The 23,010-nt window shown below is 54.4% G+C and overlaps 3 protein-coding genes across 7 annotated transcripts in view; all 3 read right to left on the reverse strand.

Moving 5' to 3' along the window:
- Nucleotides 1-7,971, reverse strand: part of ADISSP (adipose secreted signaling protein) — a 16,171-nt gene extending 8,200 nt beyond the window's left edge. The window contains exons 1-2 of one of the 4 annotated variants that reach the window (XM_060120509.1): nucleotides 7,881-7,971; nucleotides 596-766 (exon numbers count right to left, since the gene is read on the reverse strand). In XM_060120509.1, the coding sequence (XP_059976492.1) occupies nucleotides 596-614 (19 nt within the window). In that variant the 5' untranslated portion in view covers nucleotides 615-766; nucleotides 7,881-7,971. The remainder of the gene's footprint in view (nucleotides 1-595; nucleotides 767-7,880) is intronic. The other 3 variants (XM_060120510.1, XM_060120511.1, XM_060120513.1) reach the window with 3 other exon arrangements.
- A 2,133-nt stretch (nucleotides 7,972-10,104) lies between these two features.
- Nucleotides 10,105-13,491, reverse strand: SPEF1 (sperm flagellar 1). Of its 2 annotated transcripts, none has more exons than XM_060078438.1 (7): nucleotides 13,269-13,357; nucleotides 11,588-11,744; nucleotides 11,370-11,409; nucleotides 11,162-11,222; nucleotides 10,825-10,948; nucleotides 10,622-10,725; nucleotides 10,105-10,476 (listed from the first exon to the last, which is right to left on the reverse strand). In XM_060078438.1, exons 2-7 carry the CDS (start codon nucleotides 11,699-11,701, stop codon nucleotides 10,155-10,157), a joined length of 765 nt encoding a protein of 254 aa, XP_059934421.1. In that variant the 5' UTR covers nucleotides 11,702-11,744; nucleotides 13,269-13,357; the 3' UTR covers nucleotides 10,105-10,154. The 2 variants fall into 2 exon arrangements, with proteins under 2 accessions (XP_059934421.1, XP_059934422.1); XM_060078439.1 differs by lacking the exon at nucleotides 10,105-10,476 and adding an exon at nucleotides 12,095-12,206 and having other exon boundaries at nucleotides 10,618-10,725; nucleotides 13,269-13,491.
- Nucleotides 13,492-16,670: 3,179 nt separating this feature from the next.
- CENPB (centromere protein B) lies at nucleotides 16,671-18,753 on the reverse strand. Its single transcript, XM_060078971.1, has one exon. It carries the CDS (start codon nucleotides 18,724-18,726, stop codon nucleotides 16,918-16,920), a length of 1,809 nt encoding a protein of 602 aa, XP_059934954.1. The 5' UTR covers nucleotides 18,727-18,753; the 3' UTR covers nucleotides 16,671-16,917.
- Nucleotides 18,754-23,010: the final 4,257 nt, after the last annotated feature.

Below are 23,010 nucleotides of genomic sequence, written 5' to 3' on the forward strand. Positions count from 1 at the left end.
CATGACCCCAATCCTCTCTGACCCCCACAGCCCCTAGGGCTCCCAAGAGCCCTACCCAGAGTCCTTTTGGTGGGAGGGCCTGGGCCAGCCCCTGCCTGGGTTCTTGCACACTCAGTGGAGGGCCAGGGGGCCAGCCTGGCATTTTCACATTCCCCGCTGAGCCCCCCAGACTTGACCCTCATATATCCTACCAGGCCTCTCTTGCCTAAAACCTTCTATGAGCACTTCTGGACTCTGAATGAAACCCAAATTCCTTTCCACAACCTGCTGTGGCCCTACCCACCTCAGCAGCCTAAATGCTCACCCAAAGCCCCCTGTGCTCCCCAACCCCCACAGTGGAACAGGGAGGCTGGAACATGGGGCCATGAAGGCACACACCTCCAAAGACCAGCACACCATGGAGCCAGCAGGGGTCCCCGGGTTTGGCTTGGGTGTCCCCAGAACAAACACTGGTGTAATGTAATTAGTACCTCACATTCAGACAGACACACACACACACTCACAGCCAATGCAGGCCCCACATGCAGCAATGCCCCTTCCCACCAGGGCCCGCTGGAAGATGCTACAAACCCCGCCAGACCAGGCAGGCACTCACCCTTGTTGGCTGCAGCCATGGACGCCCTCCCTGCCACAGGGTGAGACACGCAGCTCCTGCCAGACACCACAGGTCAAGCTCAGCAGCTTCCCATGCTCCAGGGACACCAGCAGGAGCCTGATGCATGGGGAGTGGGGAGGGCAGGGGTCAGGGTCACCAATGGGCCTGTGGCTAGGGGAGAGCAGAGAGTTCCCTTTAGGAAGGACCCAAACCCCGGCTGCTCTCAGTAGCCCAAGTGGTACCTGCACCCCCTAGCAGAGGGGGCTTCTGCCCCCCCACTCCTCCATCCACTCCCCACATTCACCAAGAGCCCTCACCCTTGCCTGACACACTACTGACCCAGGGCCTGGCCAGCATGTACTGAGCTGCAGCTTCTGGGTGCCAAAGCACCAGCACAAGCCTCTTGTGCCCAGCCCACCTGAGGCTGATGGGAAGAGGCAACCAGCAAAGGAAGGGGACTTCACTGGCACTTTCCAGGGGTCAGTTCTGGTGCTGGTGACCCAAGGGTTGGCCCGTCCCAGACACACAGGCTGTACCATCCTACATCCAGAGACCACAGTATTCACGTTGCACAAGTGGGTCCAGGTCAGAGTTAACAGTATACTTGGAGGGGGGCAAATATGGGGACTCACATAATAAAACATGTCCTCAGAGCTTTCCCTCCGAGTGATCGGTCAGGGCCATATACAGAACAGATACCCATGAAGGGGCTGCCGTCCATCGAAACCCCACCATTCAGACTCTGGCTTGATTACTATCTGGCTGGCCTCCCAGCTCAGCTCCCCAAGGGCTGCCCCAGGGCAGAGACTGTGGGAGGTGCCTCCAGGAAGCCTGTGTGAGCAGCCAGGCCTCTGAAAGACTGGGCTGAGACCATCTCAGCATCAAAAAGAATAATAAGTGCAACTGATGGAAACAGATGGAATTACATAAAATCAGAGCATTCACAGAGATTACAAAAAAGGGTAGAAAGCAAAACAAACAAACCCAAATCCTCATTTGTCACTACTGACAGCAGCAATGCCCTAACTCTCTACTGAAAACTGGCAATATAGAGAGCTAATTCAGCCTCTCTCTTGGCCTTTCCTATAACCAACTTGCCCTGGTGGTTAAAGGACAGCTCTTCTTTAACAAAGGAATGACCAACTGCTAAATAATGCTGCAACCCCCAAAACACAAATGCTAGGAGCAACACTAATCAGTGGGTGCTGAACCAGTAAGGCAAAGGTTGAAATGGATGCTCACCTATGCGCAAGTGCCACTGACAGATGACCTAGGGTAAAGGGAACGAGTTTGCAATGGAGGGACGTGACATCAGTCAGTCTTGCATTAGTCAATCTCCTCTCGCTCAGAGTGGGACAACTGGACACACTGATGCCTCCTGATGTGAGGCAGCAACAAGTCACAGCAGTGCTAACAGGGCAGCCCCGCCCCAAATGTCTAACCTGTATCTAACAAGCCCCTAGAACCCCAACATCAGTTCACCAAAAACACAGAGGCCAGCAGAACAAATGACTCCACGAGAAAGCAAGGAGACAAACCCAGAAGGCAGGATATTCTACAGGACAACTGACCTAATTTTTTTCCAAACTGTAAGAAGGAAAATAAAGGAGGGAGATTGTTCTAGATAGGGGATGGGCCAACTACAGCCTGTGGGGGCCGCCACTGTTTTTTGTAAAGTTTTACTGGCACACAACCGTGCTCATTTGTTCACGTGTTGGCTAAAATTGCTTCTGTTTTTTTTATTTGTTTGTTTGTTTTGCCTTGCCATACGGCTTGTGGGATCTTAGTTCCCAGAGCAGGGATTGAACCTGGGCCTGGCCGTGAAAGTGCTGGGTCCTAACCACTGGACCGCCAGGGAATTCCCTAAAACTGCTTTTGCACTAAAGCAAAACTACTTTGAGTAGTTGCTACAGAGGCCACATAGCCTGCAAAGTCTATAATATTTACTATCTGGCCCTTCACAGAAAAAGTTTGCCAACCGCTGTTCTAAATTAACACACAAAGAGACCAAGAATGGGAAAACTGACCTCGTTTTTTCCACCACGTCAGTTTCAAGAAGAAAAATAAGTGGGGTAGGGGATTTCTAACTATCTCTAAAAAAGAGACATTTAGGGGATAATTGGGAAATGTGAATGAGTGGGACTGGATCTTAGATGACATTAAGAAATAAGAGCTGATCAGTTAGGTGCGATAATGGAATTGGATTACGTAGAGAAGTATGTCCATATTTGTCAGAGATACACACTAAAGTAGAGATAAGTGAACGATGTTGGCTAGTCCAGGGAATGAAGAGACTAGCCAACTCGGGGTGGCCTCAGAGTTGGGCCTGTGGAGGGCATAACCTCGAGGCCCCCCAGGTGCCGAGCTGCCCTGAGAGCAGGCTTCACCTCCCTCCCCACTTCCCAATGCAAGAGAAGTCCACCTAGGCCCAAGCCTGGCCTCAAGGGCAGGGCAAACAGCCTGGGTACCAGGAGCCCACATACGAGGCCTCAGAAGGTACAGGGAAAGGCAAGGCTTGGGTCTCAGGAATGCAGGAGCGGCCAGGGCAGAAACACCCCAGGCGAGTACTCTGAGGTCACTCCCAGAAGGGCAGCCCCTGAGCCCTGGAATGCCTAGCTGTCCCAGAGAGCCTGGCCCCTGGAGAGAGGCCTGCCCTACCCTACCCACTCCAGCCACCCCCTGAAGCTGTGGACTCAGAGCATGTGAAACATGGCCAAGAGCAAGGGGCCAAGAGCAAGGGGACCCTCCTCCTACCTTGGGCAGAGGCTGCTCCAGCCACACCTCTGCAGCCAGGGGAAACGACAAGAGGCCCCCATTTCCCAGGACATTTCCTGGGAGGCCTGGATGAAACTCTTAAACAGTGGCTGGTAAGCAAAGGCTCCTGGGGCTCTTCATAAAACTCTCTTCACTTCATAAAACCCCAGTACACACAGGGTCCGGTCCCTGTCTTCCTCCCCAGTTCATTGCCTGTTGCCTGCCCGCCTGCCTGCTTTAACTCAGGCCATCCCCTCTGATCCTGCCCCCCATCCACACCCCAGCCTGGGTCTCAGCTCCAGAGGACGTTTTTCAAGGTAGCACAACCCCATCCCACCACCGTCCATCCCAGGATAGGCCTGAAAATCTTCAAAAAGGATCCCCTTTCTCACTTCTGGGATCATTTGATATCTATGTCCCCCACCTTACAAGGGCAGTGACTGTGTTTTTGCCAAACGCTGTGTTCCCAGCACCCAGCCCAGCACCTGGCAGGGAGCAGCTGTATTCAGTTTATATTTGTTAAATGAATGAATGACCAAACTAAGTGGAGCTCAAGCATGGGCCTCAGCTGGGCCCTCTAGGCATTGTGGCACCAGGGCCCAGAGGCTCTCAGAAGAGGAACGCCCCACCTCATTCTTTAAGCCAACCCCTGCCCTGGAGGGCACTCCCTTCCCCCCATCTCAGAGTGGGGCCCCCCGATGGGCATCTTCTAGCCTGGCCACAATCAGCTGTTACCTGCCCCCCTCAACCTTGAAATGGAAGGTCCACTGAGGGCAGGACCTGCGTCTCTTGCACTGCCCAGAGCTCAGGACAGAGCAAGCACTCAGGCACTGCCTTGTAACCCTTGGGCAATGAGAACGCAGAGCAAGGAGGCCAGTGACTTCAGGGGCCCAGAGAAGGCTGGAAAAAGCTCCTTTCCCAGCAGAAAGCCTCTCTGGTTGCTGTCCCCTGTGAGCCAGACTCTCGTCCACGGACAATTCTTCATCAGAATCGGGAGGAGATGGCATCGGGCCTCCTCTTGTGGCAGCTGTGTCCATAGGGAACCACTAGGTCCCCTTGAAACCCCAGGCCTCCTCCTGTGCCAGCCAAGTCTTGATCATGGCCCAAGTGGCACAGCCCCCAAGAGGCAGCAGGGACATGGTCAAGACCATGATTTAAATTCAGGCTGCATGGCAAAGTCACTCCGTGCCTCTGTGCCTCAGTTTCCTCATCCGCAACACAGAAATAATCAGTGGCCTCTTCCTTAGTGGGTTTGGTGCAGCTGGTGCCTGAAGCTCTGTGACAATGCTCCCCACTCCACCCCCACCTTTGCAGAACAAATCCCCCAAAGGGGGCTTCCCTGGTGGCTCAGTGGTTGAGAGTCCGCCTGCCGATGCAGGGGACATGGGTTCGTGCTCCGGTCCGGGAAGATCCCACATGCCGCGGAGCGGCTGGGCCCGTGAACCATGGCCGCTGAGCCTGCGCGTCCGTAGCCTGTACTCCGCAACAGGAGAGGCCCGTGTACCGCAAAAAAAAAAAAAAAAAAAAATCCCTCAAAGGATTGGTTTCTGAAGCAACAGCAATTTCAGCATCAAAGAGGCACTTCAGGCCAATCCTGGAACAGCCAGGAATGGCCCTCAGGGTGGGCCACAGGGACTTCAGTCTTCTCAGAAAACAGCTCAAGGGACTTCCCTGGTGGAGCAATGGTTAAGAATCTACCTTTCAACGCAGGGGACACGGGTTCAAGCCCTGGTCCGGGAAGATCCCACATGCCGTGGAGCAACTAAGCCCCTGCACCACAACTACTGAGCCTCCGCTCTAGAGCCCGCGAGCCACAACTCCTGAAGCCCGTGCGCCTAAAGCCCGGGTTCCGCAACAAGAGAAGCCACCGCGCTGAGAAGCCTGTGCACCTCAAGAGTAGCCCCCACTTGCCGCAACTAGAGAAAGCTCGCGTGCAGCAACGAAGACCCAGCGCAGCCAAAAATAAATTATATATAAAAAAAAAGAAAAACAGCTCAAGGGCTGAGGGGCCTCCCTCTCCCTTCCTTCATCCTGCCTTCCCCTCCCCACCAGGTCTCCAGGGATTGCCAGAGAGCAGACTGCTGGGAGCCCACTATGCCCTACAACCAGAAGGACTCATAAAGAAGACGTGAAGAATATACATCCCACTTAAGCAAAAAAAAGACACCCCCACCTTTAGATGGGCTGTCAACAGGTCAGGGGTGGTACCACAGAGAGTTACAGGATGGGGAGGGCTGGGAAGCTGGAACAAGGGCCTTCGGGGACTCCTTCAGCTCTCAGTTAATCTCAGAGAAATTGGCGGAAACTTCTCTCTGGGAAGCAGAGCTCCCAGCTCAGATCCCTCTCAGTTTTAGAGAGAAAGGCTGCTTCGAGGTTATCCTACCCAGGGCAGGGCTCAGCCAGGCCCAGTGGCGCCTCTGGCACAAGGAGCAGAACAGGGAAATGGCAGCTGGGCAAATGGACAGATGGACAGTTACACAGGAACCCAGAGTTCTCAGCCCCTTAGATTCCTGCCCTGCACACAGAGTACTAGCTGCTACTCCAGGCTGTGCCACACTGGGGCCCAAGGCTGAAGGGAGGGTCAAAGACAGTCTTCTGTCCACGGCAAAGTGGAGCTCCAGAACCTGCCACCCTCTTGCCCTCTACCTCACAGCTGCATCCCCACAGCACGTCTCTGCAGTCCCCAAACCCCAGGCATCGTAGGACCAGCACCAGCTTGTCCTCTGCTTTGTGGCTAGGAGCATGCTTTCTTGGGGCCTCGTTTCTCATTCATTTCTAATCCCCATTCTCAACGTGTTCAAGGACTTTGAGCCAGGGACTCTACAATCTTCCACCCTCCCCACCCCAGCCTAGGACTCAGTCCTGGCTTAAGCACTCAGTCCCGCAGAAGCCTCTCATCAAAGCTCAAGCATGTAAAAAGAGCACCCACTGAGGTCACACTAACCTGCTGACTCCAGGACCTGACATAGGACTGGGCCCACAAACCTAGAACAAGGCCTGGAAAGGCAAGGCTGGAGGTCAGGAGTAGTTGTGACAGTTTTACATCAACTCAGACTGGATATGACTCCATTTTCTCCTCCCTCCAGCAGGCCAAAGTTGCAAGGCTGAGTATAGGTGTTCTCTCTCTTAAAAACGGGTGGAGGGCTTCCCTAGTGGCCCAGTGGTTCAGAATCCGCCTGCAGGGACACAGGTTTGAGCCCTGGTCGGGGAAGATCCCACATGCCGCAGAGCAATTAAGCCCGTGCGCTACAACTACTGAGCCTGCGCTCTAGAGCCGGTGAGCCACAACTACTGAGCCCGCATGCCACAACTACTGAAGCCCACATGCCTAGAGCCGGTGCTCCGCAACAAGAGAAGCCATGGCAATGAGAAGCCCGCACACTGCAACGACAGAGTAGCCCCCACTCACCGCAACTAGAGAAAGCCCGTGCACAGCAATGAAGACCCAAGGCAGCCATAAACAAACAAACAAACAAATAAATTTTAAAAAAAGAATGGGTGGAGCGGGGGTGAACTGAGGAAGGGACCTCCACCATCTCACACCCTCCTTTCTCCCCAAGAAGTGCTGCCCTCCTCTCCCCAGCATCTCCTCCCCACAACCTCTCAGGCCCCCAGCTAGAGGCTGCTCAGACCCCTCTAGCCTCCAGACTGCCTGCCCCATCCAGGCCCCAATTAGTAGAGGCCAGGCCAGGTCCAGCGGGTGACAGCTGCCTCTGGCCTTCTTCAGCTCCCTGAGCAGAGAAACGCCCTACCCACACTTGCCAAGGCCAAGGTTCAAGAGGAAAGGCAACCCAAGCCCACCCTTCTCAGTCCACCAGGGTTCCTGCTCACTAACAGGAACACTGGTCCAGAACCTAAACGAACCTTTCCTGCTCTGTGACAAAGGGGAGGTGGTGGCCAAGCTCCCAGAGACATCAGGGGCCTGGGTATAGGAATCTGTACCCTCTCCCGCCTCCATCCCCGTGGGTGTGGCGCCCCCATCCCCACCCCATCCTCATCTTCTAAGGGGACAGAGGAGTCTGGACGCCCCCCCATCACACTCCTCCCGGGCTGCGAGGCGTCGGCTCTGTCCCTCATAATCCTGTGCCGTCTCCACCCTCATCTCTGCTGACGCTGTAGTCTCGGGAGCCCGTACTCCCCGACATCACAGCCCTCCTCCTTGAAGGTGCCGAGCCACGAGAGGTTCAGAGGCTACTCGTCCAAGGTCACACATTGAGGCGATGACAATGGAGGGCGGGGCGCGGAGTTGCTGACGGCGCTGACCCCATTAGGCCCCTGCCCTCACAGTGTCACACGTGCCCCCGACAGAGCCCCGCGGAAAGCACTCCAGCTCTACCACCTAAAGGTCACCTGCGGCCCTGGGGCCTGACATCTCCCCAGCTCAGATGCCAGGGAGCCCTCCCCGTCCCGGGCCCGACAGCGGAACCCTCCAGCCCCAGCCGGATGGGGTCGCAGGCACCGACTACCGCTGGAAGGGGATCTCCGTGAGCGGGGCGGAACCGGGAGGTGGCGGAAGGAAGAGCAGTCTCACCGTACGGGGAGCACCCCGAAGCCAGGACGGGCAGGGACGACCGCGGCAGCGGCGGCGGCAGCTGCGGCGGTGGCGGCAGCGGCAGCCGTGGCGGTGGCGGCAGCAGCGCGGTCTCAGCGCAGAACCGGAGACAGCCCCGCGCCGCTACCGCTCGCCTCAAGGGCACACCCCCGCCTCCGTCCATTGGTCGACCGAAGGGGTGGGGCGAGGGCACTTCGGACCAATAAGCGGGCCCCAAAGAACCGCCAACGGGCGTTGCGCCTCTGCGTCACCTGCAGGAGCCCCTGCGGCTGCGCCGTGCGAGCCCACGCTCCGGGGCCCGGCAAGTTCTCGCGATGAAGTCAGCCAGGGCAGGTTCTCTGTGGCCAGGCGGCAGGATACCGCAGAAGCGAGAGAAGATAGAAGCCCCTTTAATAGGCCCTACGCGTGTCCACGTTCAGCTTGGGGGTTTGCACCTCCTGTCTCCGCCCAACTTGGAAGGGGCGTCCCCTGGGCTCTGTCCCCTTGAGCGGCCGTAAGGTGGGGCTCAGAGCTAGGTGGGGCACCTGAAAGTCGCCTTCCTTCCGAGGCTTCCAAGCCCGCATTGGCAGTCGATACGGGCATCGCTAGGTCCTGTCCGGGAGCGGAGGAACCCTCCATTCTTCCCGCTTTGCGATCCCCGGGTTTCGGCATCTTCCCCTTCCGTCCCATCCCCCTGCCTCGGAGGAAGCGCTCCCGTGAGGAACTGAGACGCGTCCTGGGTGCCCTGCCGGCCCGGATAAGAATCAGAACAAAGAAGCCCCGCGGGGTGGGGGTTGGGAGAACCTGTGCAGGAGCCGCCGGGGACCGCAGCCTCTGCTATCGATCTCCACGGAGGCGGTCGCAATGGCAGGGGGATGTGCCTAGTTCAGCGCCCCGGGGTGGGATGTGGGCGCCTGCACAGAGTCTGGGAGCAGAAACGTAGCCCTCGGATCTTTAAGGATTCTAGCCGCTGCTGCGCCTGCAGGTCCTTGAACAACACCCCCTCCCGATTTCGCTGGCTGGAACAGGGTCCCTAAAGTACCCGCGGGGAACGGTCCCTTCTTCCAACATAACTAGGAGAGAGATGGTATGGGCGGCTTAAGGCCAGCTTCCTTTCAGAAAGAGCGGGGTCACTGCCTTTGGGGAGCCCCCAAGGCTCCTACCCTCTGCTGGATCCCTGTGGCCCCTAACCTATCTTCTGGTCTCTGGTGAACACACTGTCGGCAAATTAATCTTCATGAGCTGTTGTTACCATTGAATCCTCCCCTGCTCCAAAGCGCTCTGTGCTCTGGGACTGTCTCCAGAAGAGCCTCAAACTTTTTAGCATCATTTTGGGTGATGCGTGCACACTCTGACGTTTGAGATGCTGTCCTCCAGCATGGTCATTGGGAGATTTCTACATTCTGGTCCCAGCCCATCCACTCTTGCCAGATGCTTTCTTATTACCCAACCCACCATTCCATGTGCCCCCGTATGCCTCCCCCACAGTTGTATTCACATGTCTATTCTATTCCTCAAGCTCTAAAAGTGGCAGACAGTGCACCCAGAGTAAGCTGTAGATGTATTTCGTTTAGTCCACATGGGGCTTTAAAAAATTCTTATTCTTCCTCTTCCTTCTCCTCTGCTTCTTCTTGTTCCTCTTTTGAAATATCAGAAGATCTAACAACATGGACTCAATTCCAGCCTGGCACCAAAGGCTGATGGCACCAAAGGCCATGGTATCTTGGTCAGGGTTGGGAGGCAAGCTTGGCCTTGGTCCACAGAACTTGGGGTCAGTCTGTGGGCAGGGTTGGGAGTCATATAGAGGACAGGTTTAGGGGTGAGTCCATAGGCAGGGTTGAGGGTGACTATGTGGCTACATTTGGTGAGAATCTGAAACCTGGGTTTGTGGTTGGGTTTGGACAGGGTTGGAGAACACTGTGAGGATAGGTTTGGGGGTCAGTCTAAGGCCAGAGTTAGAAGTCAGGCTGTCCTAATGCACAAGACCTAACCCCTGGTGGTATCATCAATCTACCAAGCAGTGGCCACTTCAGGGCCCAGCTACCCACGAGTTGAGACCCACTCTGGGCCCACAAGGCTCTTTCACTTAAGGGGTGGGGCGTAGCACAAGGGGGACAGGAAATCACTGCCCTTAGAGAACAGAAGGCAGGCACAGGAAGGAGAGCATACCTTTAATGGGGGCAACCCAGACATTCTTAACATACCCCGTGTGAGGGGAGGGCAATTGGAACAGGCACAGCCCATGTCTTCCCCACTCCTGGCTGAGCTCACTCCTCACCCCTTTCTCTTCAGCTGTTGCACTTTCCAGCCTCCAGTTGGGTCCCAGGTGAGTGCCAAGGAGGGGCAAGGAAGCCCCTCAGCTGTCTGGGACAGCTTCCCCTTTGGCCCAGGGTACAGAGGACTAGCCTGGATGGAGACGCTGCTGTCATCAGAGCTGGGTGGGGACCGGGTTCTAGGGGTGTGGACCGAGCTGGGGGACCAACGTCCAAGGCCCAGCACAGGGAGCATAGAGCCCCCTCTGGTGTCAGGCACTGCTTTGGGGTGCATGCCAGGTCTCTGCATGTGGCTTCTAGGTTCCGGAAAGCAGTCCATTCTCCTGACCCGAATGGAGTGGAAGGAAGTGGCTCAGTCACGGGGCTCAGCTTGGAGGGTTCCTGTCCCACCGCCCCCCATGCTCACTCACACCCCAAGAGAGGGGAGGCGCTCTTGTCCCAGGAGGCTCATTAGAGCATCTGGCTCACCGCTGCTTATGCTCCGCCTGCTGGAGCCGCCGGGAGAGGTCTTCGATGCGCACGTTCTTGAGCTGGAGCAGGTGCTCCAAGCGTCTCACCTTCATCTGCAGGACCTGGGAGGAGCCCCACAGAGGTCAAGCCCTGCGGCCTGCTGCCCCCGCCCCTGTGTTTCCAGGCCCCAATCCCCCAGCGCCTTCCCAGTGCGCCCTCACCTGCACAGTCTCCTGCGAGGCCAACAGCTCCTGCTCCTTTTCAGCAATCTGGAGGATGAGGCTTCGGTCGACCTGCCGCGCCTGGCTATACCCCAGAGGCCGGGGCACAGGCAGCCGGCCCACCCTGGGGTGAGAGGCAGCTTAGCCCAGGCTTGGATCTTGGGCCCCACCCTCACCCTTCCAGTGTCCCTCGACCAGGCCTTCTCTCCCCCCCACTCTCCCCCACCCGTCCCTGACTTCCCTACCTTTCCAGGTGCAACCCTCACCCTCACCTCCTAGCCATGTGCATAGGGAGATTACCAGGCTTGGTGAGGTCAGGAGCTCCCAGTTTCCTTACCTGAGCTGTCCCCCTCCCTGGGGGTCTGGAGCACCTTTCCCTCGGGCCTTCTGGGACAAACCTGAGACAAGGCAAGTGTAGGAGTAATCCTGATGGAGCCCTGTTTTCCTGTCTTCCACCTCCCCACACCCCCACCCCTTCCCCCACAGGAAGGAAGGACAGGAGGAAAGCTCCTCCTGGGAGGGAAGAAAAGTAAAGGCTACTTTACCCACATCCATGTAGTCAGTGCCATCCTGGGGAGCCAGCTCCTGAAAGAACCCCCGGGGTCTGCTGTGAGCTCAGGCTGCCCACCCCCGAAGAGCACCGCCCCCCCGCCAGGCTCCCTTTAGCCAGGCACCCTTCTCCCACACTTATTGCTGAGGCAGAGCGTTCTGCTGCCTGGGAAACTCCCCCAGAGCAGTGCAAGAAACTGGAATGGGGTGGCACCTGTAAGGAGCTGGTGCCCTGCTTCCTGCGCCTCTGCTGTTCCTCCAGGCACTGCCTCAGTGGAATGAGCACCAGCTCCACCACACCTGGGGCACACTGTGCGATCTTGCGCATCACGTCATCTGGTACAGAGAAGCTCAATTTGTTCAGCACCTTCCTGGGGGGCAGACACAGGGATGGTGGACTGGCTCCTGGCGGGGATGAAGTGAAGGGCTGGGGGATGGAAAGGGGTGCAGCAGTTGCAGCCCTTCAGTGCACAGCCCTGGGGGAATGGAAGGGCACGCAACCTGAGCCCAGTGTTTATATGTCTCGAGGGTCCTTGTCACCTCCCCAAAAGAAGAGTCCCTTGATTTTGTTACCAGACAGATTCTGTCTGCATTGTCCCTTCCCAGCCAGCCACCAGCCTGGACTGTGGAGACCACAGGAGGTGGAGGGGCTGGGCAGCCCTTCCTGGGATCACAGTGCAGGGGCTGGAGATCCCACTAGTGTGCCCAGGTATTCTGCTACCTGTTCAGGTGACCCCAGTTGCTCAGCTTCTGCTGGAGAGAGTTAGCAGGAACATAATTGTGCATCTCCACCATCTTGGGGAAGTAAAACTTGATGACCTCTGCGACCAGGACTGAGGGAGAGGGAGTGCGAGCAGACATGGAAGTTGTAGAGATGGGTAAGGAAGAAGGGGGAGGGAGAAGGAGTGGGTGGGATGGGAGAATCAGGGTTTGCAGAGTGGTGGGGCCAAGTGGAGAGGTGAAGATGTGGAAAGGGGTAAGGATGATATGGAGGTGAGGTAAGAAAGCAAGATCAGTGAGCAGCCAGAGACAAAAATTCCAGCACACCCCAAAGGAGCTGCATTCCTATGCCATTAACTCGGGGCATATAAAAACTAAGGTCTCTGGTCCTCTATGAGTCTCAAAGAGAACACTTCAGGAGGCTGGGGCCTCACCCTAGGAATTGACATAAATACACACACACACACACACACACACACAAAATGACACAGAGATGCAGAAACATACACAGACACATAGTTCTATCACTGGAGTTCTAAGAGACAGTCACCAACACGCACACACAGAAGCACGAAGTGTCACATATGCACCAATATACACACAGAGTGATGCATACTTCTATTATTAAAATCCCAGGAGACAGTCTTGGACACACACCTACACAATCACAAAGAAACATATGCACACAACATCCCCACTCATACATACAGGACAGAACATGTCAACACACATATGACCAAACATGCTCAGACTCCCACAAGACAGATATATAGAATACAGGAATAGGCATGCACACACACAGAGATGTACAAATACATATACAGAACGCATCTTATTCATTAAAGTCCCAGGAGGGAGTCACAGACTCAGACACACACACACACACACACACCACATGCATAAAGGATAGAACACGTATACATAATATGGACACACACATGCCCACATACCCAAGGTGCACACTTCTACAATTGAAGTCCTAGGAGATAGACACCCCTCCCACCAACCCACCCCCACCTCCGCCGCCACAAGCACAAGAGACATGTATGCACACACACCCTGTACACCCGTACATACAGGACAGACACACAAGGACATATAGAACACACCCAGGCGCGCACGCGGACACACACACACACACATACACACACACGCGCACACGCTGGAGCGCACACCTCCGTCACTGAAGTCCCGGGAGAGATTTCGCTTGGGCCGGGACAGAGGGATGCTGTCTACCCACAGGTACAGTTGGTGCAGCGCTTCCTCGTCCACGCTGCCCGCCATTGGAGCCCTCAGAAAGGTCAGGCCGTTCCAGCTGTGCAGAGTCCAGGCCCAACCTCACGACCCCTCAAGAGCTTCCTCTATCGCCACTGCCGCCGCCCAGATCCTCCTCTGCCTCTCTAACCCAGACTCACTTCCCAGCTGGGAGCGGCCATATTGTTTTCTGAAACCATGGCAACCATTCTCGAGTCGCCCGGGGAGCAAGGGCTTCTGGGAGTTGTAGTTTCCCCCCTCCCGCTACCTCCTTTCAGGCCCCAGCTTTGAAAAGGCGGTTTGTCTTGTCCACCTCCCAAGAAGAAATCACCTCTGCCAACTGCTCACCAGACATTGGCCCACTCTGGGAACTGCCAAAGCCAACCAGTCCTCCAGAACCCCTGCATCAGTATCCTCAGGACAAGGAAACTCCTCCAGGGTCCTTTAGCAATCAGTCCCAAGTGAAGGCAGCATCCCAGTGTTTGTCAGCTTTATCTGGTGGTCCATTGTTAATCACCAGCTGCTTCACATCTGGACTGTGTGGTAGGCTGGGTGACAGTGCCTCCTTGCTAGGTCCCTCCTCAAAGCTCTGTGCTCATAGGGCAATCCCCACACCACTGCCCCCCACCCCCCAAGTAGTGTCCCAGTGAGGCATTTTATATGTAACCCAGACTCCCAGGGAGAGCACCAGAGCTCAAGGCCAGTGTCTTGGGCAGGTCATTTATAGTCCTTAACCCTATTTCCTCCTCCGTGAAATGGGGATGGTTCTCATCTACCATCCCTAAGGAGTAATAGGGAGAATGGGAAGGATATTTACAGAAGACCTGTATTTGGGGACTGAGGGAACAGGAGTTAGTTATAGGTACAGGAGCTTCAAGAGCTCCTGTACACACTTCCACATCCCTCATCTCCAAGAGCTATTCTTCCATGGGTTAGAAACTGAGTCAGGGGCTTCCCTGGTGGCGCAGTGGTTGAGAATCTGCCTGCCAATGCAGGGGACACGGGTTCAAGCCCTGGTCTGGGAAGATCCCACATGCCGCGGAGCAACTAGGCCCGTGAACCACAACTACTGAGGCTGCACGTCTGGAGCTTGTGCTCCGCAACAAGAGAGGCCGCGACAGTGAGAGGCCCGCGCACCACGATGAAGAGTGGCCCCGCTCTCTGCAACTAGAGAAAGCCCTCGCACAGAAACGAAGACCCAACACAGCCAAAAGTAAATAAAAAGCTTAAAAAAAAAAAAAAAGAAACTGAGTCAGTAAGCAGTTCCTTTAGGAATATGGTTAGGGTTAGGAATTCCTTAGTAAAGGGGCACTTCTAGAGTCAGCCTGGGGAGAGAGCTTGCTTCTGCCACATACTAGTGGTTTGGCTTTGGGCACATTACTGAACCTTTCTGTTCTGTGTTTCTCATGGTTTAACCTACTTCATAGGGGCTTTGTGAGCATCTAAAGTACTTAGCATAGAGCCTGGCACACAGCAAGAGCCCTATTAATGTCAGTTGGTGTTATCATTAATGGGATGATCTCAGTTCCAGCAAAAGAGGTGTTCTTGTTGGCAGGAGACGAATGGAAGTATTTGCCTTGTTGGTATTTGAGGTGAGGGCCTTGGGTTGGCCAGGAGCACCTGGGGAGAAGGCTACTGTTCCCACATATTTACTCCAGAGCAGGCCAGGGGGTAGGCTGGACTTCCTTGTCTCATCCTCCAGGGCTCAGATGGGGCCTGGATGGGGGCCAGGAATCCCAACTGCTTTTTTGCTTTCACTTAGTTCTGAAGCCTTCAAGGCCTTGAGGGAATCCCTGAGAGTCAGAGGTACGGAAGGGAAAGTCATTCCACCTTCTTGTTTAAAAAGATGACTTGAGTAACTGCCTGCAACACACACCCCCGCCCCCACATTCCAGGGTGGAGAGAGGAGGAACTGTGAGGAGGTGGGGGCAGGGAACCACAGGGGTGATGTGCCAGCCTCAGTAGAGGTGGGAAAACCGGTTTGGGGCCCAGAGCTGCTGGCCTGCTCAAGCTCAGGCCCTCCCCTCACTGGAACCACTGGGGCCGGAGGGGTGAGCTGGCCCTGAAGAGAAAGGTTGGGTAGGATCAGCAGAGGGCCTGTCCTCACCTTTGGATGGGGGCGGGGGGTGTGTGGCTCTAGAGGGTACCACATAGGGAGTGGCTAACCTCTTGGGGGTGCAATGTGTCCCCAGCAATTTCACCTCCATCCTGACACTGTTCCCAAGGATAGCCACCAGGATTGGAAATGCCAATCACTTAAAGGCCTAGAGGACTCCCTCTTAAGGCACCATACAAGAGATGCCCTGTATGCTCCTACAAACTGCAACTTGGACCACAGGAGCTGCCCCAACACTTTCTTTCTGCCCTCCGACCCCTCTCCTGCAAGGATCTTCTTTAATGGTCCTTGATAAGCCTAGTTCCCAGGTGCCTATAGTTTAATTTGGCCCTCCAGGGACTGTTGGCTCCCTCCCTCCTGTCCCAGCCAACTGACCCAAAAGTTTTAACCCCAAAGCAGTGCAAGGCCCAGCTTGCTCAAACCCACCCCCAGGCAAGTGCATTGAAGACCCCTCCCACCCAAGTCTAGGCAACACTTAGATATACATGTAGCCCCTCACCCTGGTCAGGGCCTGGGCTGTAGCCACTCTCTCAATATTTGTCCCACCAGAGCAAGGACCAAAGGGAACCGGGAAAGAAAGTGTCCCCAAGACAGACGCAAGCCCAGACCATGAAGGATGCACCCTTGGCTGTTAAAACGTCCACTCCCACAAAAGGGGGGTGGACAGATTTATTGAATTCAGACTGAGAAAGGAGCAGCTGGATGGCTGGACTCTGGGCCCAGCCCCAGGACCCCTGCCCAGGATAGGGCCCTGCCAGAGAGGGGGGAGAGGCATGGGGCCTGCAGCTGCCCACAAGGGAAGTGCCCATTACCACTCCTCTGGAGGGCCTCTTGAGAACCTCCAATCTGGAAAGAAAACCAAGGGCCAAAGTAACATGGACTGGGCCAGAGGAAGGGGATGGGGAAGTGGGGAAGCAGGCAGAGGCAGGCCCAGGAGCCTGCGGTTAGACTGTGCTTCTCAAGGTGGCCTCGGGGCAGGGATGCGGGGCTGCCAGCCTTGTGGGGTCCTAGGCTGGACTTTTCTCTGGAGCCCTTCCCAGAATGGCTTTGGGGTCCCCCCCCACCAAAGACCTGGTGTGGGATGGCAGAGGGGAGAGGCACTCTCTGGCCAGGAGCTTCCAGGGTCCATCCCTGGCTGCTACTGTGGCCTAGTCCACTGATGGCACGGTGTGGTAGCACCGGACAGCTCCCCACCCTCCCCACCTGGTCCCCCAAGCCCAGGGGCAAATAGGGAGGAAAGAGGATTCTGAGAAAGAGGCAATAAGCAGGCAGTGAGGCTGACACCAGCCCCAGGCCCTACCGAGGTGACTGGGCCTGTCACAAGACCAGGAGAACATCACTAAAGGATCTGGGGCTCCCCACTCTGGCTCCATCCACAACAGCTGCCCAGAGAGTCCTCTGCCCTGGGCTGCTGCTGCCACATCCGGGTTGGGGGCATGGCTAGGCCCAGTGGCTCAGCTTTGATGTCCAAGACCCCGAACTCCTGCCTGCCTGGCATGGTTCTTCCTGGTCACGTGGACCAAGTCGTGTTCCAAGTGGAGGATGTGGCTTTGCACACGGTCATCAATGGGGAAGGAGGTGAGGTACCTCTTGACCATAGCAAAGTAAGCCATGGCCTCCCCAAAGCTGGGTACAGGCACCTCATCACCATCCTCATCATCATCTTCGTCATCTTCGTCCTCCTCCTCATCATCTTCCTCTTCTTCCTCACTGTCTGACTCAGAGTCCTCCTCACCTTCCAGGAAGTGGAGGGTAGGGCACTGGACCTCCTCCTGGGCACCATAACCCCCGAAGCTGCCACCAGCCTCCACTACTCCCTGGGCCCAGTCCTCAGCCTCCAAACCCTCAGAGGAGCTCTCCTCCTCCTCCTCTTCCTCTTCATCACTGTCATCAACATCACCCTCCTCTTCTACCTCTTCTTCCCCCAGCTCCTCTCCTTCCCCCCCTTCCTCCTCTTCCTCGCCATCTTCCTCCTCCTCCTCCTCCTCCTCCCCTTCACCCTCCTCTTCCTCTTCCTCCTCCTCTTCCTCCTCCTCCTCCTCTTCCTCCTCCTCGCTCTTGAGGGCAGTAGTGATGGTAGCATTAGGGCCACCCCCAAAGCCAGCCTCACGAAAGCAGGTGGCTATGTCCGAAGGTTCCACAGCCTGCCAGGCTGCAGCAACGAAGTGCAGGGCCTCCATGAGGCCTAGCTGCAGGCCTGAGCGATCCTGGCCCTCTAGCGCTGCCATGGCCTTGAGCAGCATAGCCTGGCGGTAGTGGCCCTTCACCTGTTGGACCACTCCACGCTCCAGCGGCTGCACGGTGCCTGGCGGGAAGAAGGCCAGCTGCACATGCCTCAGGCCCGAGGTATCCAGGGACTGGGCTGCCAGGCGGCCAGCCAGCAGCAGGACTCGCCGAGATTCTGCAGCCATGCGGGTGTCCAGGGCCTTCAAGTACTTGGCCAGGGCCTGGGTGGTGACACCACCCTTCGAGTTGGCGGTGTAGTCGCAGGGCAGGCCGGCTTGGCCTGCACGGGGCTTAGCGGACTTGCCGGCTACAAGTGGGGGAAGCTTCTCACTGCCATCGGCATTGGCGCACAGCAGGACACTCAGGCGCTGGGTGGCCTTGCGTGCCCGTCCGTCACCGCCACACAGCCCCGCGGCCTGGTCGGGCAGGAAGTCGTACCACAGACTGGTCTCAGTGGCACTGAACACGTCCTGGGAGGCGTAGCCCTCGGCCACCGACGGCGGCTGCTCCTCCCGAGCGCGCCAGCCCGTGGTACCCCCACCGCTGCCCTCCGAGGGCACCGTGGGCGGGCTGGCGGGCGCCGCTGGGGGCCGGGGGGCAGCGCTGCGCGACCGGGCGCGGGCCACGCCGCTGCAGGACACCACACCGTGGCGCCGGCGGAAGCGGTCCAGCCAGCCGTTGGAGGCAGTGAAATCGTCCATGCCCAGCTCCTCAGCTATACGCAGAGCCTTCTCCTTGAGGATGATGCCCTTGACCGGCAGGCCAGCGGCGCGGATCTGCTGGAACCAGGCGATGAGCAGCCCCTCGAGCTTGTCGTAAGGAGACAGCTTGTTGGTCTTGCGGCAGGTGGAGGCTACACCGTACTTGCGCTCCGACGCCAGGATGGCGCGCTTGTTCTTCAGGATGGTGCTCAGCGTGGACGGCGGGATGTTGAAGCGCCGCGCGATCTCGCCCTTGCGCAGGTCCGGGTTCTCCTCCACCTCCTGGATGATCCGCGACTTCTCCCGGAACGTCAGCTGCCGCCGCTTGGGGCCCATCCCGGCGCGCCCCCCGCCCCGGGGCCCGGCGCCACCGCCGCCGCCCCGGGGCGGGGGGCCCGGGCCCGCGGCGGGGGGCACCTGGCGGCCTCTCCTGCTCGCCCCGCCCGAGACAAAGCGGCTCGCGGGGCGGCGGGCGGGGCGGCGACCCGGCCGGGCCGGGGGCACCTTCGGGGGCGCCGGCGGGCGCGGCGCCGGGCGGCGGGCGGCAGGCGGCGGGCGCGGGCGAGGGCTGGAGGCGCGGGAGCGGAAGGCAGGAAGTGCCGCGGCGCGGGGAGCTGGGAGCGCGGCGAGCAGGGCGGAGCGGGTAGAGCGGGATCTCGCGGGAAGCGCGGGGACGCCCGGCACCGCCTCCAGCCCTCCGTGCCCACCCTCTTCCCCGCCCCGGACCGACCGCGCGGGGGCGCTTCGGCCTGCTTCAATGGCCAGCGCTCGGGCGTCTGGTGACCCGCCGGCAATGGTGCGGGCCGGGACGCTGTGCCCGTCCTCTGCGCAGGGTGGGCAGCGATTTGTTGCTTATAAAGAATAACAACTATGTTTTGTCTTTTTTATTTTATTAAGGTAAAAATAACCCCCGTTTTTTGCGGAAACTGAAAAATACAGGAAACTAAAAAGCACCTTTCTCCCCAACACCTGGAGAGATGCGCAGGTCACATTTTGATACATTTACTTCCAGTCTTTTCTCTAGGCGCATGCAGTTTTCTTTAAAAATTTATCGCATAAAACTGGCATCAGACGATATAGACTGTGTATTGGCATCTCCTGCTGTTTTACCTGGCATCAAGTGATGAAAATATTGCCTTACTGATAAAGTACTGCCAACAAACTTTTTAATAGTTGCATATTGTTCCAATTATGGTTGAACACTAATCGATGAGGCCTATTACACATTTAGGTTATTTTTATAAGCAACACTATAGTTTTAAATCTGGTTGATGATGATCCCACAATTCATAGATAAACACTGATAACATCTTGGTGTGTCACTTTCTGTGCTGTTCCATGCATTTAGCCATAAATGTTTGTGTTTGCACCTACAGAAATAATGTCATGTATGTACATAAGCATGCATACATACAAATCCCTGAAACCTCTTCCTCCACCAAACACATAAACATGACAAATTCTTAAAACAATGAATGAATTGCAGTGTTTTTTTTAAAAAATCTTAAAGTAGCCTGAGGAGTAGGCAGAGAGGAAGGCTGTGACCCAGAGGGACAGGCTGAGGATCTGGGGCTGGATGAGGCTTCAAGAAAATGGGTGTAGACGAATAATAAAATAGCACCAAAGACAGTGCCGGGGTTCTCCAAGGTTAAGGGCTCAAGAAAGAACTAACAAGAAACGCGGGAGGAGCAGCTGAAGCAGTAGGAGGAAATTCAAGCTCATATGCTGTTCCGGAAGCCAAGGGAAGAAGGTATAACTCACTGCTGTTTTAGTGTGCATTTCTCTTTCCATATGTGTATTGGCCATTTGAAGCCTGAGAATTTTCTAGTGATATCTTTTGCCCTTGTTTCTCTTTTGTTGACTTTTAGGAACTCTTCATATGCTCTGGATATATAATCTTTAAATATATTGCAAATATTTTCTCCCAGTCTGCCACTGTCCTTTTACTTAGCCTAGGGAATCTCAGATATGAGAAGTTTTTAATCTTTAGGTAGACAGGTCTGTCAGTTTTTTCCTCTATTGCTTCTGGATCTTGTGTCTTACTTAGAGAGAGCTTCTCCCCCTTCCCCCACCCTAAGACATAAAAATATCCTTCCAATCACAAGGTCCAGAAGAAAACTTGGGAGATTTTTTCCTTTAGGAGCCAGATCAATGCTTGGCCCATAATGGGTGTGAGGTCCCTGTGCAGAAGTAAATGTAGGACCACCTGGCTGAGGACTCCTTCCCACAAACCCTCAGGAAACCAAGTCTACAGTTTTGGAGGTTTCATCCATGTGCATGTATGTCCTCCTGTCTCCCCAGCCATCCTGACTTATAATCAATGGTTGTTTGGGTGAAATGACTGTGGATGAGCTTTTTTTTTCTACTTTGCTGAATTTTCCAAGTTTTCTTCAATAGCAAGTACTACAGGCTCTTTAAAATGAAAAGGAAGACTTCCCTGGTGGTCCAGTGGTTAAGACTCTGCACTTCCACTTCAAGGGGCGTGGGTTCGATCCCTGGTCAGGTAGCTAAGATCCCACATGCCACGCGGTGCAGCCAAAAATTTTTTTTAAATAATAATAAAATGAAAAGGAAAATGGAAAGTTTGCTGAGAGGCACAAAGAATAGTGATGACGTAAGTGGAATGGGTATAGGCCTCATGAGCAGCTTTGGACAGCCTAGGCCAAGAGAAGGGAAGGTGGACTGTAGACTTTCCTAAGGTGGAGAATTGGAAAGATGGCACATTTTCATCACTTTATAAAGAAATCCCATAACCTTTAGCTATCATCTCCCTATCCACTACCTGCCCCTTCCCTGGCTGGCCCTAAACAGCCACTAATTTACTGTCTGTCTATAGATTTCCCTGTTCTGAACATTTCATATGAATGGAATAATATCATATGTGTCTTTTATGACTGGCTTCTTTCACTTAGCTTCATGTTTCAAGATTCATCCATGACATAGTATTTATCAGTACTTCATTCTTTTTTATGGCTGAATAATATTCTGTTGTACAGATATATGACATTTTGCTTATCCATTTGTCAGTTGGTGGACATTTGGGTTGTTTCTACCTTTTGGCAATCATAAATAACTGCTATAAATATTTATTTGCAAGGACATATGTCTACATTTCTCTTGGGTATATACCTACGAGTGGAATTGCTGGGTCACATGGTAACTCTATGTTTAAATGTTTGAGGAACTGCCAGATGGAGATCATGTTATTTTAATTAATCTAAAAATTATAATTATGTTATTATTATAATATTATTCCAAATTATGTTCTTTGGAAGATATTTTCAAATACAGACAAGTTTTAGGATAAAACTATTTAATCACCATTAATTCCATCACTCAGAGAATACCCTTGTAGGATACTTATCTGTGCATTTTTTTTATAATAAATAGAAAATTTATTTATTTATTTATTTGGCTGTGCTGGTCTTAGTTGCGGCACGGGGGTTTTTTAGTTGTGGAATGTGGAAACTTTAGCTGCGGCATGCGACCTGTTAGTTATGGCATGTGGGATCTAGTTCCCTGACCAGGGCTTGAATCCGGGCCCCCTGCACTGGGAGCACGGAGTCTTAGCCACTGGACCACCAGGAAGTCCCCTGTGCATATTATTTTTAATGGGACCACGCTTGGCATAATATTTTTTAGCCTGTATTGTAAAGACCTTCTCATATCAATAAATATCTACATCAAGACTTTCAAAATTCTAGGGCTTCCCTGGTGGTGCAGTGGTTGAGAGTCTGCCGATGCAGGGGATGGGGGTTCGTGCCCCAGTCCGGGAGGATCCCACATGCCGCGGAGCGGCTGGGCCCGTGAGCCATGGCCTCTGAGCCTGGGCATCCGGAGCCTGTGCTCCGCAATGGGAGAGGCCACAACAGTGAGAGGCCCGCGTACCGCAAAAAAAAAAAAAAAAAAAAAAAAAATTATTTTACTCTAGGAACACTTTCTCCAAAAGATCATTTTCCAAGAGTCCAATAGGTAATCATTCAATAATCAGCAATTATTATTGGGCTTGCCAGGTGCCAGGCATCCCTACCCTCCCAATACTTGTTCTCTTTAAATGCTTCAGCTATTGCACAGTACAGAGGAACCACCTTTGTTGGCTAGTTCCCTATTGAAGGACACTCAGTATTCAAGGTTCTGGGAGACGGGAGTAGAGGTAAATGACTTGGTCCCTGTTCTTCAATAACTCAGATTGAGAAAATGAGATTCAGGAAAGGGCAAAGGAGATTTTTATAAATAAAGCCCATTCCTTCCAGCAGTTTCTCTTTAGGAATTCATTCTATACATATCTGTTGCATCATTTAAATAAATGTTCAGCATTAGGGAATTGAGTAAATATATCAAGTAAAAGAAAGCAAGGTATAAAACATTCTGGCAAGTCCAAATTGAGATGTGCTATGTGTGTAAAATACACATTGGACTTTGAAGGCTTGGTACCAAAAAAAAGTATGTAAAACATCTCATTAAAAATTTTTATATTGATAACATGTTGAAATGATAACTTTTCAAATAGGTTAAATAAAATATTAAAGTTTCTTTTTCCTTTTTTTTGTTTTTTAAACACCCTTCCTTTATTTATTTTGTAATTTATTTATTTTTGGCTGCGTTGGGTCTTCATGGCTG

The sequence above is a fragment of the Mesoplodon densirostris genome, chromosome 16, assembly GCF_025265405.1.
Source record: "Mesoplodon densirostris isolate mMesDen1 chromosome 16, mMesDen1 primary haplotype, whole genome shotgun sequence".
Lineage (NCBI taxonomy): Eukaryota > Metazoa > Chordata > Mammalia > Artiodactyla > Ziphiidae > Mesoplodon > Mesoplodon densirostris.